This window comes from Pseudonaja textilis, chromosome 14 (assembly GCF_049901715.1).
Source record: "Pseudonaja textilis isolate UNSWEBS1 chromosome 14, rPseTex1.2, whole genome shotgun sequence".
NCBI lineage: Eukaryota > Metazoa > Chordata > Lepidosauria > Squamata > Elapidae > Pseudonaja > Pseudonaja textilis.
The window spans coordinates 7,783,280-7,799,513 of record NC_142003.1 but is presented as its reverse complement, the minus strand read 5'-3'; the positions used below and the strand labels follow the sequence as shown (position 1 = coordinate 7,799,513).

The 16,234-nt window shown below is 42.5% G+C and overlaps 2 protein-coding genes across 3 annotated transcripts; one reads left to right on the top strand and one right to left on the bottom strand.

The window, feature by feature from the left end:
* Positions 1-370: 370 nt before the first annotated feature.
* On the bottom strand, positions 371-7,852 carry EME2 (essential meiotic structure-specific endonuclease subunit 2). Its single transcript, XM_026704226.2, has 9 exons — positions 7,756-7,852; positions 6,242-7,531; positions 5,627-5,763; positions 4,626-4,718; positions 3,504-3,628; positions 2,422-2,521; positions 2,046-2,161; positions 1,349-1,538; positions 371-676 (listed from the first exon to the last, which is right to left on the bottom strand). Exons 2-9 carry the CDS (start codon positions 6,687-6,689, stop codon positions 506-508), a joined length of 1,380 nt encoding a protein of 459 aa, XP_026560011.1. The 5' UTR covers positions 6,690-7,531; positions 7,756-7,852; the 3' UTR covers positions 371-505.
* On the top strand, positions 7,660-14,648 carry MRPS34 (mitochondrial ribosomal protein S34). 2 transcript variants are annotated; one of them, XM_087912368.1, is made up of 4 exons: positions 7,660-7,786; positions 9,498-9,821; positions 10,522-10,564; positions 10,910-14,648. In XM_087912368.1, exons 2-4 carry the CDS (start codon positions 9,504-9,506, stop codon positions 11,188-11,190), a joined length of 642 nt encoding a protein of 213 aa, XP_087768494.1. In that variant the 5' UTR covers positions 7,660-7,786; positions 9,498-9,503; the 3' UTR covers positions 11,191-14,648. The 2 variants fall into 2 exon arrangements, with proteins under 2 accessions (XP_087768494.1, XP_026560018.1); XM_026704233.2 differs by lacking the exon at positions 7,660-7,786 and adding an exon at positions 7,809-7,981.
* The last annotated feature ends 1,586 nt before the right edge of the window (positions 14,649-16,234 follow it).

Below are 16,234 nucleotides of genomic sequence, written 5' to 3'. Positions count from 1 at the left end.
CTGAATTTAACCACTGTGTGATTTGGCAGTATAATAGATTCCCTTCCAACTCTCTTGTATCATCTGATTAAATGAAAGCAAACGCCGGGCTTTCATTTCACGGAATTGATAACTGGGATTAAGATTGCACTAAATATTGGTGTTCCTTTTTTTAAAAAAAGTTTTCTATACGTAAAATACCCATTCTCACTTTTATACACAAGCTAGGTTCTCTCAAACATATTGCCACCAAGCCACATTACGGTTTAATGCATGAACCCCCAAAATGTACCCAATTCAAACAAGCAGCATAATGATATATAATAGCGTAAAATAAATTATTTGGCAGAAGAATGGAAATTTAAAAAAATACACCATCAAGAGAGGCTCGTTGATAGCATTTGTGCACGAAGACATTTATTGCTTTTGCCAAACTCGGTTTCTGCAATAAATCCTATAGCTTCGGCAGTAAGTTACAAGGCTAAGGAGCTATGACCCAGTGGTCAGAACAGCACAGCAAGGTGCTTCAACAACTTAAATCTAGGACAAGCTCTGGATTTGTAGATACCATGAAAAGATAGACCCGGCGAGACAGGTCTGGGCCGATCCGTCTCTCCGTTTTATTGTCCTCAGTTGTGACCTGGAGGTTGCTTAGGAGAAGTCGTCTTTCTGCCTCTGTATTGCATTCTTGGTAGGCCTGAAAGAAAGTGCCTGTGTGATGTTAGTGCTAACCACCTTTCTCCCTTTTAAAACTTAATTGTCTAGAAAAGAAAAGAGCTCTTGGTAGCAAAAGGGATGAAGTAAGCACGACTGGTTTGCTACGAGGAAAACAGATCTGGAGCAACACTAACAAGGCTTTGGTTAAGAAAAACTCAGCATTAAGTCTAAGTCCGGTGGAATTTATGAGTTTGTTTATGGCTTTTATCATTAAAGATCTGATCTACAATTTGTTTTCTTAAGGAGGATCCTTATGTAAACAAAACAGAAGCCCTGTGGCTAACAAGAAGCAAAAGAAACTGGCTTGCATTGCATGGAAATTTTGAGGAGGAAAAAAAAACCCGTAGTCCAGAAATGCTTCCTCACCCAGGAGAACTCAATAGGCTTGGAATAATAAGAAACTGGCCATCAAAGAGAATAGAATGAAGTTTACTAGGAGTGGCTTATCCTCGACAGTGTAACATCTAAGCATCCCACTAGTATTTCTCCCCCTCCCCCTTGCTGAAATCTCTGCTTTTTACTCGCAGCCTACGTAATCCTACTCTGCGACAACAGAAATCTGATGACTCATTTAGCCCCTATTCTTGAGAATTACCTCCCTCGATTTCCCTTCTCTACCGCCAAGACAAAGCGACTGGTGGAAGGAACTGACCCGCAGCAGCAGACTTGGCGAAGGGTAGGCTTGGGCAATAGCTGTTGCCATGGCTGGACTGACTCGGTTGAACTGCTGGATCTGTTTCCGCCAGGTCTCTTGGAGCCCTTTCCCGTCTTTGCCAATATGCACACCGCTAGCCCACTTGCCTTTGGCGCAGAAGGAGAAGGGCTGCTTTTCCTGATGTTTCCTGTCGAAGAAGCCATTAGGTACCAATTATACATAGGCTGCCGTTTTGGCTTAACCTGTCGGAACTGACCTCACAACAACCTGTTCCAAAGGTTGTCTTGAGTCAGACAGTTTCCATGCTGGTCAAAACGTCCCGTTCCTAAAATTGAGCTGGGACCATTTGGGGCTCAGAATGTTCCCTGCTAAAACGTCATTTAACACCAAGTAGGTATTATCGATGGACTGTGTAACCCTAACCACTGCAAGCAAGGCAGAACCAAACAAGCAAAAGCATATTTTGTGACTGGTTCTAAATACAGTGCAGCGTAAATCAAGCCCGTAGCTGTATCAGTATCACACGAAACACTGAATATTTTTTTTAAAGAAACAAACCTTACTGGTCCCGCAAAGATAAAGTCACACAAAAACCTCACATTACAGGTTAGATTTCTTCATGAAAGGATTGGCCTTTGGTCCTTACTTCACAGCTCCAAAGCATTGCCAAGGCAACCTGACAACTGACACTCACTTATAAGGACGCTGAGCTACAGCTTTGGTCACTCCAGAAACATGCTGGGCCAATTCCTGCCACGTTTCCAGGAACAGGACATTGATGTTACCCTGGAGTTGCAACACCACGAGAGCCTGCAAAAGGAGAAAGTTGGAAAGAAACAAGAAGAAAAACACATTTGGCTTTTCTGCATATCTGGTGAGGTTCCAGCGTTCAACACCCTTCTCGGCTAATGTTCAGGAGAAGACAAACTGGTAATTCCTGTTTACTGTATCACCTTTGATGTGGTGTAAGGGTGTAAATTAAATCAGGCAAGGGATCTGAAGGATCACGCAGATGCCCCAAAGAGTTTGGAGCCCTTTGTTGTGGTTGATAAACTCATTGCTATGTTTACCTCTTCAATGTGATGCCGTGTCATGGATTGTTCTGGACCAAGCTGTAATGTTTCATTCTCCAGTCCAGTGATCGGTTCTTCTTGCGGGAGCTGATGATACCTAGGCAATTCAGAGAAGAACCACAATTGAGGAATTAATATTTTGGTATAATGGTTAAAAGTACCAGGTTACAACCTAGGAGACTAGTTCTTCTGTCTTAGCCAGCTGGCTAACTTTAGCCCAGTTTCTCTTTTTTTTCCATCCTGGGAAGAAAGCAGCATGAAGCCGCTTCCAAAATTCTTACTGCAGGGATTTGTTCAATTACCAGGAGTCAAGACTGATTCGAAGACACAAAATCATTTTTGTCAAGCTACTGTGGGGTTTGGAAACTTGCATGCAGGGAAAGTGTGTGTTAATTTAAGCCACCGTGGCATTTGAGGCTGTCGATAGTAAAGAATGAACTTGTCTTACTGCCTTCTTTCGTTAGAAGTGTAGTTGCTGCTTCCTAAGAATCTTAAAATGAGCTTGAAAATGCTAAGCAGGATTAGATTGGTTAATACTTGGAAGGGAGGCAGCCAGGAAATCCCAGCACTTTAAACAAGACTGGAAAGCTAAATTAACATCCGGCAGGAGGTAACAGAACCAGGAGACATGGTGCACTTGAATCTTCCTGGTCAGCATTTGAATTTGTTCTGTATTTAGTACCAGTTTACCCTTTGACCAGAAAGCCGGCTATATGGATGACATCCCAGAATCCTAAGCCCAGTTAGACTTACTACATTCCTGCCTCAAACAGCTTCAAGTGAACAAGCACAAGCAAGACTCTTTCCACATTAATACCTTTTGAACCAATTTTCCCCAGTCAAGTGGGGAACAGCATGTTATACTATCCATTTCCAATCTTTATTGGTAATCTGCACTATCATAAAAAAAACAATACAAGATTGTCATAAAACAAACTAAGGTTCAGAGATGAAGACCTACAATTCTGTATGTCAAGGACACTGAGACTTTTAGCTTCTTAGGATCTACAGCTCACACACACAACTTGCACAACGCTTTTGGGACCCACAACTCACATAGCCCTTCCAATCCCATGTACCATTGGTAGGTGTTTAGTCCAATGACAACCACGCTGTAAGGTATTCTAGAAGGGTCTTTCAAATTTTGAAAGGGACACAGATGAATAAGATCTGGTACACCCTGCTGGCCATCAGGACTTGAATTCTAGAATTAGAACAAGATTTTAGAATCAAAAATTCATCTACCACTTTTACATATGAATTTAAAAACTATTTTGGATTCCACTGGTGAAGGAACTTCAACCTCAAATGTGCTTAGTTTTTTTTTTTTTTACACAAGTGAAAAATACAATATTAAACTCCCAGGTAACTGCACTAGAGTCGTTTTACCAATGGTTATCAATAGAATGAACCTTCCCTGATGTGCTTTTTGAGGTTGGGATCTTGTGATGGATTCTTAGCATAAATACTGTCATAGTTGCTTGTTATTTGAACCTTTTTCTTTTATGTCAATAACCACCACTTGGCGATCTTTCTTTCCTCAGTTGAGTATATTTGTGTCCTATTTCCAGATGCCAGATTTTGAATGTTCTTACTTTTAAAACAATTCCCGGGGTTCTAATCTTTCCTGAATTAAAATCGAACTAGATTTTAAAATATATATATACATGAGTGCCCACTTAAAATTGCAACTATAGTATGCCAGTACCTATTACATGTCACTTACAAATTTGAACAATAAACTGATGCAGAGCACAGGAACCCTTTTACTCTCCTGGCTGAGCCTCTGCAGTATAGGATTTTTGTAATGTAAGAAATAAAAATCTATTCTATCCTTTTTTCCCCCATCATATACCTTGGCTCATATTTTTCCCCCTTGCTCACCTTTTTCGCTTAATGATTCCAGTACTGTCCTCTTGGATTCTGCCTGCTGCCAATCTAGCTTTCTATTGCATTTCCTCTCAATTATTAAGCTTCATCTCCCTAGGTGTCTGGAAATGAGATAAAACTCTGAAACAAAGTATCTTCTCCTCTCCTCATCCCCATGATATAAGGCATAAGCAGAGAATCAAGGCAAACTCAGCAATGGGGGCCAGTTAAAAATGGACAATTAAGAATTAAAAAAGAGGGCAATTAAGCAACTGGGAAGGAAAGCCTCGCCATTCATATCCGTATTCACATATTAAGGTACTATACAGCACCTGCATCGATGACGAAAGTTGTCTGAGGAAGTATGAAGGCTGCATCACTAGCAGGACCTCCCTTTCCACTGCAATCTCTTCTTGATAGCCGTCCTGCGGAAATAAAGTTAATCTTTCGCCAGAAGGGAAAAAAGAATAGTTTTGCTACCTCAAACTAAGAAAATCCGCTCCCAACAGTGGTTTGCAGAAGCAGATCCTTAAGGTGCTCTTAGTTTTAGTTTCCTTCCACCTCATGCTTGCATTCTCTTGTTTGTCCTCGTGAATTTCAAATTGTTTTAAAATTCAGAGTCGTAGACCAGCTCGTATTCGGTTTTTAAGTGCAACAGCCTAAAGATGTCCATTTATAGCAACAGTTGCTATAAAATAAAAACACAATTATAAAAAACAGTTCCGATGAAATGTTTGACTGTCCTCGCCTTTTCAAATCAACCTTTACTAAGTAATGCTAGGATTTAAATATATGGGTTTTAAATACTAGGGAGTTTGGCCAGTTAGACTGATTTATTAGCTGAACAGCCACAGAACTATTAAAATCAGTGAATTTCATAGTTGCCACACATCCATTAAGGAACAAATAATGGTGTAAATGGGACAACCCCAACAAAGATTGAGTCTGGGACTCTTGTTATATTATCTTCCTTATCTGTTTCTTCTATTCTCTGAGCAGGAATTTAGCAGCTATGGCAAAACAGATGAATGGAACAGCAGCAATCCACATCGTAGGAGCATAGCAGCCCTGCAGAAACATGGCTGTCCTCAACTTCCAATTCTAATCCAAATATGTTGCTGAATTTCCTTTCCAAGAGCCTCAGCAATAATGTGTTTCATCAGAGTTGGGCCAATTCTCTTCGATGTGATGCAGAGGCAACCCTAAAGGAATGCAAACCTTCAAGGACTATGAAAAGCAGATGAGCAGAGCAAGGAAGCGCTTGTAAGACACACAAAAACACACACAGTCTTGTTTCCTTGGCTATCAGTGGAGTTTTGGTTGAGATACTTACTGGACCAGACATACTGCTGAAGACTTTTCTCTTCCAGGTTATGCTGTGTGGAATGATCTGATGCTCAATATGGTATTCACAGTCCAAAGAATCCAAAACTTCCAGCAAGATATCAGAGCCAGGGTGCTCGAGAAGACCTGAAGAGAAAGCATAACCAATTGATCATTGGATGGCACCTCAACTCTACAGCGTGGTACTATGCCTAACCCCACCTTCTCTAATCCCCTCTTGGTAAAAGGGGAATGCAGCATGTAGAGATGGGTTGGTGTAGTGTGTAAGGCATCAGGCCACTAGAGGATGGAAGGCTTGAGTTCTAGTGGCCACCTCAGGCACAAAGCCACAGGAGTGACTTGGGCCCAGTGACTGTCATCACCCTAGGCAGAAGACAATGGCCAACTGTGCGCAAAAATCTTGCCAAGAAAAGTGCCATTTTGGTATAATGGTTAAAGGCTAGAAACGAGACTGTTTTTAAATTCTAGTCCTGCTTTAGGTGTGAAACGAGTTGGTGTTTTTTTCTGAAATCTTTCTAAGAAAACTGCAGGGACTGGTGTAAAGGCACCAAAAACACCAAACCAAAAGTGGAAAGGAATACATCATGCAGTGTAAACCTACTACCTGAATCCACACAGACAATCATTTGCTTCATGCATTGATCGGGCCGAAGGAATTTCAAGGCGGCAGCGGCTTCTTTCCGTCTCTCTTTCTCAGCAGCAATCTGCTGCTTTATCTTCATTTTCTCTTCTTTTTTGTGCCTGCTCTTCTTTTTTCCTTCTGTTTTTATCTGGGCCGTCTTGCTTTTTTCCAGGGATTGCTTTTTCTTTTTTTCCTCAGGCCTTGAATTACAGGATACGGTTGGTGTCAATGGAACTGCTTTTGCTTCAAGAGGAGCCATGCTCGGCTCTAATTTTTGTTTGTCTGAGCAACCGCGAGCTCCAACATCTGAATAATTCGCAGAAGCAGTCGAGGATTCTGGTTTAACATCACTGTCATCTTCAGAATCAGAGATTTCCCACGTGATTGCTCTTTTTCCATCAAGAGTAACAGTCTTCTTTTTTCCCTCCATGATTTAAGTTTACCCTCTTGCTAGTCTACATTATTAAGTGCAAATGTTAAATCGGCAGCAGCCACCCAACCCCGGATATGTTTGCAAAAATATCAAAATCTGGGCATCATTTCAGGAAATTGCAAGCAAGCTTATATATGTATTAGCGGTAAAAAACAACAACAACCCACCATTCTTGGCAATAATAAACGACGAATGGTCATTGCCAAAACACTCTCCAAGTACCCTAATTAAATGTTGGCAACAAACTCAATTTGATTGGAAAGACAGGCTCGCCTGATCTCTTTTCATTAATAGAAATAGCCTTTTTCAAATCAAATCTTACTATCTCTCACAATTTGGATCCTGTGGACGTGGATACCGTCAATAGAAGCCAATTTTATTTATACAATCTCTGCCCCTGAAGTTTCTACACTTTTTTCTTAGTTTGTTTACGCAGCCGAGCAAAGCTTTCCCCACATCACTAGGCATTTCTACCAATGCAGCAAGAGCTGATCGAAGGTTTTATCTGGGTCGCTTGAGTAGGGCTACGTTAGAGAACATTGTGGGACATCACTGGGGGGTGCGGGGGGGCTGGGAAATAAAAGGCAGCAAGGAAGCCACACGTCCAGAGCCTCCCTCGGGCATAAAAGCTACAGCAATTCCAAGCCTGGGAACGGAATAAGAGAATGCATTTCATTAACAACGACGGGTATATATAGGTAACGTATCATTCCACCCATTGAGAAAAGGTCCTTTACGACTTGGAGCTCGCAGCCAAAACGTCCATCTCGCCGAAGAGGGAAAACGGCAACCAAACACGAGAAGAAGCAAAGCAGCTCGGAGGAGTCACCGGGATCATCCTTCAAAAAGTACAAAAAATAAAATCGTTTTACGAAAGGAGCGGAAGTGTTGTCTGCCGGACCGTTTATAGCGATGGCCCGCCCTTTCAACCAGCGTCGCTAACTAACCTAAGGCCGGAAGCAAAGGGGCGACTGTGCGTGGGCGGCCGGATGGTTTTTTAGGGACGGACCAACCTCGGCTGAATTTGAGACTATACAAATTCAAAAAAAAAAAAAAAGGATACCAGGGCGGAAGTGTTCCTCGCCGAGCGTCATGTAAGGTTGCACCGTCCCTTCCTGGAGCGTCTTGCGAAGGTTTGGGATTCAAGCCCCAGCTTGAGGAGAAGCGGAAGTGAGGCTCGGGGGAGGATTTAGGGAGGGGGACCGCCCTTGCTGGGGGAGCGGTGCCTTGCAGCTGCCGGGGGAATCGGGAGCAAGAGAAGGAAGCCCAGGGCTGCTTAAAGGAGCGAGGTATTTACTGAGCTGCAGGGCTCCTTTGGTCTCCCCAACGACAACAACCCCGCGAGGTCGGCTGGAGAGAGAGAGAGAGAGAGAGAGAGAGAGACCCACCGTCTCAGAGCCGGCCAAGGGTTTCCGGGACAGCCGCTTGTCCATTTATAGCCGAGGTCTCCAAACTTGGCAACTTTTAAGACTAGTGGACTTCAACTCCCAGAATTCTCCAGAGAGTTGAAGTCCACAAGTGTTAAAGTTTCCAAGTTTGGGGATCCCTGATTTATAGTCTCTCCTACTCCAGCAGGGGTTTGGACTAGAAGATCTCTAGGGTCCCTTCCAGCCCTATTATTGCTGTATGTCAAGGGTCTTCAAACTTGGCAAGTTGAAGACATGTGGACTTCAACTCCCAGAATTCCTGAGCTAACAAGTCTGGAAGGAGGAATTCTGGGAGTTGAAGTCCACAAGTCTTAAAGCTGTCAAGTTTGAAGACCCCCCTGCTCTATCTGAACTTGCAGAAGGAAACGAAGATATGCTTTGGCGGCATTGGGTTGTGTTAATAGAATAACGCAAGAACTTGTCTAAAATGGGTAGATACTAGTAGAACTGCAGGCCCTGGCCCAGACAATCGCCAGGAGGCAAGACTACGATGAAATAAAATAAATGGCAGGAGTATCACAAATGTTCGCCACCAAATATGTATATTTATAAAGGCAGGATAACATCCAAAGCCATAACAATAGTGATATAATGGATACCCATATCCCCTAATCTTTGCTGAAGATGTTACCTGGTCTGGTGACGAAATGTTTGGGAACTCGCAGGCTACAAGTCAGAGCGCGAACCTGATAAGTCAAATAATAATTCCATAATAATGTAATTCCCCAGGTAACAGAAGGGGTGCTGCAGTTGCATTATGGGACTATGCAACCCTTGGGTGATTCCGTTTCAAAGTGTTGAAATCCAGAAAATGACAATATTGATATTTATCGAGTCAGCTGCAGATTCTGTGTCTGCATGTGTGTGGCTTTTTACCTTTCCCAAGTGGGAATTCCCAGGAGTCTTCTGCGTCCTCTTTTATCCTCTTGGCTTCTTTGTAAGATAGGCTTCAGAGGTGGCATTCAGTAGGTTCTGACTAGATCTGGAGAACTGGTAGTGGAAATTTTGAGTAGTTTGGAGAACTGGGAAATACCATCTCTGACTGGGCCTGCCCCTATCTATTCTCTGCCTCCCAAGTCCCAGCTGATTGACTGGGTCTTCTTTGGTTGCCCTGCACAGGAGAACAGAGCTGGAAAGCAGGTTAGCGGGGTGGGGAGGGAAGGGGGATTTTGCAGTAACCTTCCCCCAGAAGTGGGATTTTGCGGTATCCTTCCCCTGCCACGCCCACCAAGCCACACCCACAGTACCGATAGTAAAATATTGAATCCCACCACTGATAGGCTTGATTGGATGACAGTTTCCCTGGTCAGCTGTGTGGCAGGTGGTAAATCGTTCTCAGCCTTTGAACGGCTAACACTCCTGTGTTCTCTCTCCGTAGGCAGCGATGGGCCGTTACATGGGATATCGCCCGATTGCAGCCAAGGCCAAGAAAATCCGTGAATACCGGGCTTTAAAAAACCGACCTCGTGACTCCCAGCGTTATGCGGTGGATTATGAGAACATGACCCGTGCTTTCACAGGCAAACGCCTCCCTGTGCTGGCCTGGGAGGATGTGAGGAATGAGAACCGCCTTTTTACGCTGCTCTCCCGGTTGCACCTCTTTGGCATTGGCCGGATGGTCACGCGCAAATCCTGGCTCTGGGAATACAATGAGCCTTGTTATTGGGTCATTACTAAAGTAAAAGTGGATTATACAGCTGAGGTGAGTGTTTTCATTGGTTGGGGAAAGGAGTAAATTCAGGCATCCTAGTTCGTTTAGTGACTTACGACTGTTTTTCACACAATTGTTGTGGGATCTCCATGATTATGAAATCAAAATTCAGATGCTTGTCAACTGGCTTATATCTATGATGGTTGCAAGGTCCTGGGGTCATGTGATCACCCATTGCGACCTTCTGACAAGCAAAGTCAATGGAAAAGACAGATTCACTTAACGGTCATATTACTATCTTAACAAATGTGGCAAAAAAAGGGTTGTAAAGATGGGGCAAAACTCGCTTAACCAATGTCTCGCTTAGCAACAGAAATGTTGGCCCTCATTTATGGACGTAAGTCAAGAACTACCTGTATACCGGTTATTCATTCATTTTATTTTATTTGTAAAATGTATTAGCCGCCCATCTTATAAGAAGGTAACCCTGATCCGCTTAAGATATTAAAAGATGAAACTGTGCAAAGCCTAATGATATAAATAAAAAGTCAACCTAGCTAAAAAAGATGGGGCCGTGGGGGAAGTGAGGGAGTAAGATGAGAAGAGGAGGGGGTGGGATGTATTGTAAACCTATCACCCACCCCCAATGTGAAAGTGCTTCGTTGGAGCCTCAAGCCAACTGACGGAGCCAGGTTTTTAAGCTCTTACTTGTCTTGAATGGACTATAATCCTTTGATGTTCTTTGTTGCAGAAAATGGAGTATGGAAAGGCTTGGGGATACCTGACATTTAGAGGTAAGGGAAGATTTGCTTTTATGGGCGAAGATTTCATGATGAAGCCTATAGCAAGGTCGGGGTCTTGTGAGATAGAGCAGCGAGGGCGAATCTTTTGGGCCCCGGGGGAAGTCAAAAATTAAGAAATGCCTATCTTGATTCTGCTGAAAATGCACAGTCCAATCATGTGTGATGCTATGTATTACATAAAGAAACAAACAAACAAAAAATTCCAAAGATGAAATAAGTAAAACAAACTGCATGCAGTCTAGGTTTTCAAATCTTTCTTTTCACGGTGTGTTCCATCCTGGCAAGACTTGCCTGCCTAAAAGAACCTCTCTTCATCTTCTCAATTGCTTCTTATAGGTAAGCCCGAAACCGAAGAGAAAGAAATAGACAAAGTAATGTACCACGACTGGCGAATGGTACCAAAACATGAGGAAGAAGCCTTTAAGCAATTTACCCCTCCTGAGGAAGAGGAAAAAATCCGGTATGTCCTCTATCCGCCCCTGCTGAGGGCCATGATCCTTGCACAGAGGCAGAAAGAAGGTAAACTGACTGAGGAAGAACCTATGCTTGATTTGGAGCGAGCTGTTCACCTCCTAAATACGCCCCCCAGAAACCAACCTGAAGGGACTCCAGTCTGAAGACTTTTAGAACTTCGATACGGCTCTTGGTTTGTTACATTCTCAGGTGTGATGACACAGCCCAACTTTCCTATTCTGCCTTGCACTGAGATGTTTCTGTGAAATATGATCCTGTCACTGAGGCTGGATGGGGGGAAAAACCTCCCACCAGCAATAAGTAAAATTATAAGATAATTTTGCTATCAGAATCTTCCATTGACATTTCTCCCTTTGTCCTTGCCATATTTTTTTTAGATTTGTTTTTATTTCCCATTGCCGTGTTTCTTCTTGTTGCTTCCTTATCACGTCCAAGAAAAGGACATCAATCTATTTTAATAATGAGGCAATATAAAGAGACTCCTAATTAAAATAATCGATTGGAACCGAGATTGATCTCGGTTCTAGCCCGGCACCATCTTCCTCCCCTAAATCCAGTCACAATCTTAAAATGTGATGTTGTGTTACTGTATGCCAATTAAAAAGAAAAAAAAATAGGCTCAGTCTGTATTTTAAGAAGTGGCATTGCTCTTTCCTGTCTTTTCAAATGTGTTGGTGAAATGAAACAGGCTTGTTATGAGGAAAGTAAAAGCAGGAAGCAGTATTAGGTATGTTCGCCTCCTTGAGTTATTTATCAAAATAATAAAAGCAGGATACAAATAAATAAAATAAGAAACGGGAACAATGAATTTGGGCCAGAGCTTTCCAACAGATGGACATTATGAGCTGGATTGGTGGAGAACTGGTGTCACTCCTGAATGGAAGCATTTCCTTGTCCAGCACTGCATTGCCCCATCACTAATTTTTACATGCGTGCTTCATGTAAGTTTTAGTGTCTCTAAACATCTCCACTCTTTACCCCAGAGTTTGTTAACAATAAGATCACCACATTAGAAAGTACTTGACTATCAACCTGTTGGGATCTTGCTTACCTCTTACAGTGGCCCCCACTGGAAATGTTCATGAAACTTCTTTTCCAAAAGTAATAATTGGCTGTCTTTACTTTTCTTTTTAATGTGTGACTTAATTTCATTTTAAGGGCAGAAACAATCATCTCAGCAAAGCAGGGAGGGGTTGACATTGATTGACTCCTGATCTGCATAGTTACAGGGGTTGCCCTGAAAAGCTAATAAGGTGCTGTTGGTTGATTTTTTTAAAAAAATGATAATCTTGATAAATCCATTCTGTCGTGTGTGACTTTTTTTTTTATTATTACACAATTAACTTACGTTAACTGAATTGCAGAAGAGTTGCTGAAAGATTGAACCGATCAAAAAGCTTTGGAGACCTTTTTCATCTTAGAAATCAGGAGTGAGATCTCTCTCTCTCTCTCTCTCTCTCTCTCTCTCTTTTTGTGGCTGACTAATAAAAGATTTTGAAGTGCCGTTAATCCTCGACTTATGACTACAATTGAGGCCAACGTTTCTGTGGCTAAGCAAGGCAGCTGTTAAGTGAATTTTGCTTTGTTTTACAACCGTTTTGCCACAGTGCTCAAATGAATCACTGCCGTTGTCAAGTTAATAACTTGGTGGTTAAATGAACCCGGCTTCCCCATTGACTTGGCTTGTCAGAAGGTGATCCCATGGCCCTGGGACACTGCAGCTATCCTAAATATGAGCCAGTTGTCAAGCATCCAAATTTGTGACCACTGCAGTGGTCATAACTTGTAACTTTCTCCAGTACTGCTGTAACTTAAAAATGGCCACTAAATGAAATCAAGGATTATCTGTATATTTTTTTTATTTTTGTAAGCTGCCCATAGTCACTGCGCTTGGATGGATGGCTATACACATATTCTTTCATATATAAATAATAATCTTCCTTCCTGAACTTCCCAGGATATAGACCAGTCTTCTAGATTCTGTGGTCTGGAGGTATCGGATTTTAGTTGCCACTAACTCCCGCCATTATGTCCAAGGATGCTGGAATCTAAGCCTTGGAGAGTTAGTCCACCACAATATCCACATCTGGATTAAGTTGGGAGTGGTTTAAGTTTTATGCTTAAAGCAGAAGGAGGAGTGTGAAAATAACACTATTTTTAGTCTGTGTATCGGTGTTACTTCTTGAGAATTTCAAGAAGAGATTGGACTGCCCTTCATCAGAAATGCTGTAGGGTCTCCTGCTTGGGTGGGGGGTTGGACTAGATGACCTACAAGGTCCCTCCCAACTCTTGATTATCTGTTGTCTGTTAAACATAATGCTCCTTTTCCATTTAGTTAGTACAACACACTCATTCCATCAAGCCTCTTTAGCAGTCTGTCAGCCATCTCCCCTGTTAGGAGGTTTAATTTTCTCCAATGAGAAAGTAATTTGATAAGAAAACTCGGCAGACTGACAATTAAAAAAAACATTTTTGTATTAATTTGAAAGCTGCGAATGTGGGATTTTAAGGCGGTGTGATTGACTTTTCTAATCACTCTGCTTGTTGCATCCTATTAGAGCCGAGGAACGTAGCTGCAATCATTTACACAATAAAAAAGGGGGGGAATTACAGTTGCTGCCACTCACCCCTTTGCAAAACTACCTTGGTTTTAATGTCGTGGGTTGGGAGGCCCCAGCTTCCACAATTTAAAAGATGGTGTCTTGTGTGTACGGAGAAAATTGGGTTCACTGAGTACAACACTGTCCCGAAAACTTGGAAGATTAAGTCTCTGGTCCCAGTGACCGACCCAGATTGGATCCTGAGTACAACATAGTTTAAAATGAGGAAATATTTGGGCAAACAAGGTTTTGGATCCAGCTGAGCTCTTTAGTTTTGGAGAAGTTATAATCAGGTAGCCTTCGATTTACCATGATGATGAGCCATGGTGGCGCAGTGGCTAGAGTGCAGTACTGCAGGCTACTTCTGCTGACTGCCGGCTGACTGCAATTTGGCAATTTGAATCTCACCAGGCTCAAGGTTGACTCAGCCTTCCGTCCTTCAGAGGTGGGTAAAATGAGGACCCAGATTGTAGGGGCCAAAGAGGCTGACTCTGTAAACCTCTTAGAGAGGGCTGTAAAAGCACTGTGAAGCGGTATATAAGTCTCTTGCTATTAACTACTGTCAGCATCCCTTTAGCCACTCAATTAAAAACCTTGGCAACTGGCATGTACTTATGACTGTTGCACTGTCCCAGGGTCACGTGATCATCATTTGTGACCTTCACAGTTGGCTTGAGTAGGGTAAGATTCACTTAATGATTCACTTAACAACTGCAGTGGTTTGCTTAACTATAGCAAAATAGATCATAACATTGGACACGACTAGCTTAGCCGTCACCGTATTTAGCAAGGAAAATTCTGCTCTCAATTGTTGTCGTAAGTCGCGGACTCTATGGATTTTTATTTATTTTTTGTTAAAGCCTCTTCGCTGGTATCATAACCAAACACATTTGTAGCTGGCTATTCTTTGATTGTTGGCAAACCACCTTTATTTTTTTTTCCCTTCCCCTTCCTTTGGCTGTTTATCAAAAGCGAACAAAATACTTTAATTCCTTTGTGAAGGCTGTCTGGAGGGTTAATGAATTAATGTCGTGTCAAGTGCTCTGAAAATTACAACTCTTTACAGGCTCTTTAGCGGTGGCGGAGTGCTGCGGTGAATAAGCAAGAAGGCTGCAGTTTGTCTAGTTTTGATGCAAAAGCTTTTCACACTCTCGACCTCTTCCCCTTCTTTCAATTTCCCCTGGTTTGCAGAGGAGGACAAAAGATGCCAAGAAAATATATATACACACACACACACATTCCCCAGAGAAGAGATTTTGTTTTAGATGGAAATAATAGCAGTAATCATTATCCTCATCGGCATACGTGGAAATATATTAAACTACAGGGCTGCCTTCCCCCACCCAGTTGGAGAACAAACATCGGTGCTTTGCAGAAATAGGATGAAATTTATGCACGGTGGTATTAATAGCACATCTTCTCTAGTGGTAATGAACCAAAAGTTGGACTGATAAGAGAAATTCGAACCAGAATGGCTTGAATGGATGCCTGCAGATACGTATAGCTACTGCTAGATGGCACCAAGGAGATCCTGAGAACCTTCATCTTCACTGCCATCTAGTGGTTTTCTGTTGTTGTTTTTTTTGTTTTTTTTTTGCAGCCTAGATGTAACAGCTGCAATATAATACACAGCACTTGATACTGGACAAAGAATGCTGAATACTGACACATTCATATGCAATAACTATTATATGTCAGCAACTGATAATTGACAAGATTAACCCAATGAGAATTAATGAATAGATTATTTAACCAACCATGTTTGGCTGGCCAAACAGCATATTGGGGCTATGTTCACAAGATATCCCAAACCACGATTTGCTACTTAAAAGCTTTTCAACAAGCCACCATTGGTGGCATTTGCATTTGCTCGAGCAGGGGGTTGGACTAGATGACTTCCAAGGTCCCTCCCAACTCTGTTATTCTAAGATTCTATGATTCCACCCACTGTGCTGTACACTGGTTCGCAAACCACAACGTCTCACTCATACAACATGCTAAGATGAAATCGTAGGGAAATAAATTCAGATTGGATACTGGGAGGAATTCCCAGGTGAGAATACTAGGTGAGAGACTAGGTTGCTTCGTTGGGTGGCATGTCCTACTTCATTGGAGGTTGTCCACAGAATGGATCACCGTTTGCTTGAAATGCTTTACAGCTCTTGCACTGAGCAAGAGGTTGGACTAAATGACCTCTGAGGTGCCTTTTCAATTTATTTATGAATTCTGTGAAAACCGAAGAAGTCACATTTTCAATGGGTGTAGGTCCATGATGGCAAACCTATGGCACGCCTGCCGTTGGTGGCACGCAGAGCCATTTCTGCTGTCCCATGAGCCGCAGGCAAACTTACCTCACTGTGCACACCTCACAGCTGATTTTTGGCTTGTTTGAGGCCTTTTTCGGCCTTCCAGAGGCTTGAGGAAAGCCTTTGCAGGCCGAAAAATAGGCCCGTTTTGTCACTTCTGGTATTTCCGGAAGTGATGAAATGGGCCTATTTTTCATCCTGCAAAGCCTGCAGAAGCTTTCCTCAAGCCTCTGGGAGGCCAAAATAGGCCTCAAATGGGCCGAAAATCAGCTGGGAGGCTC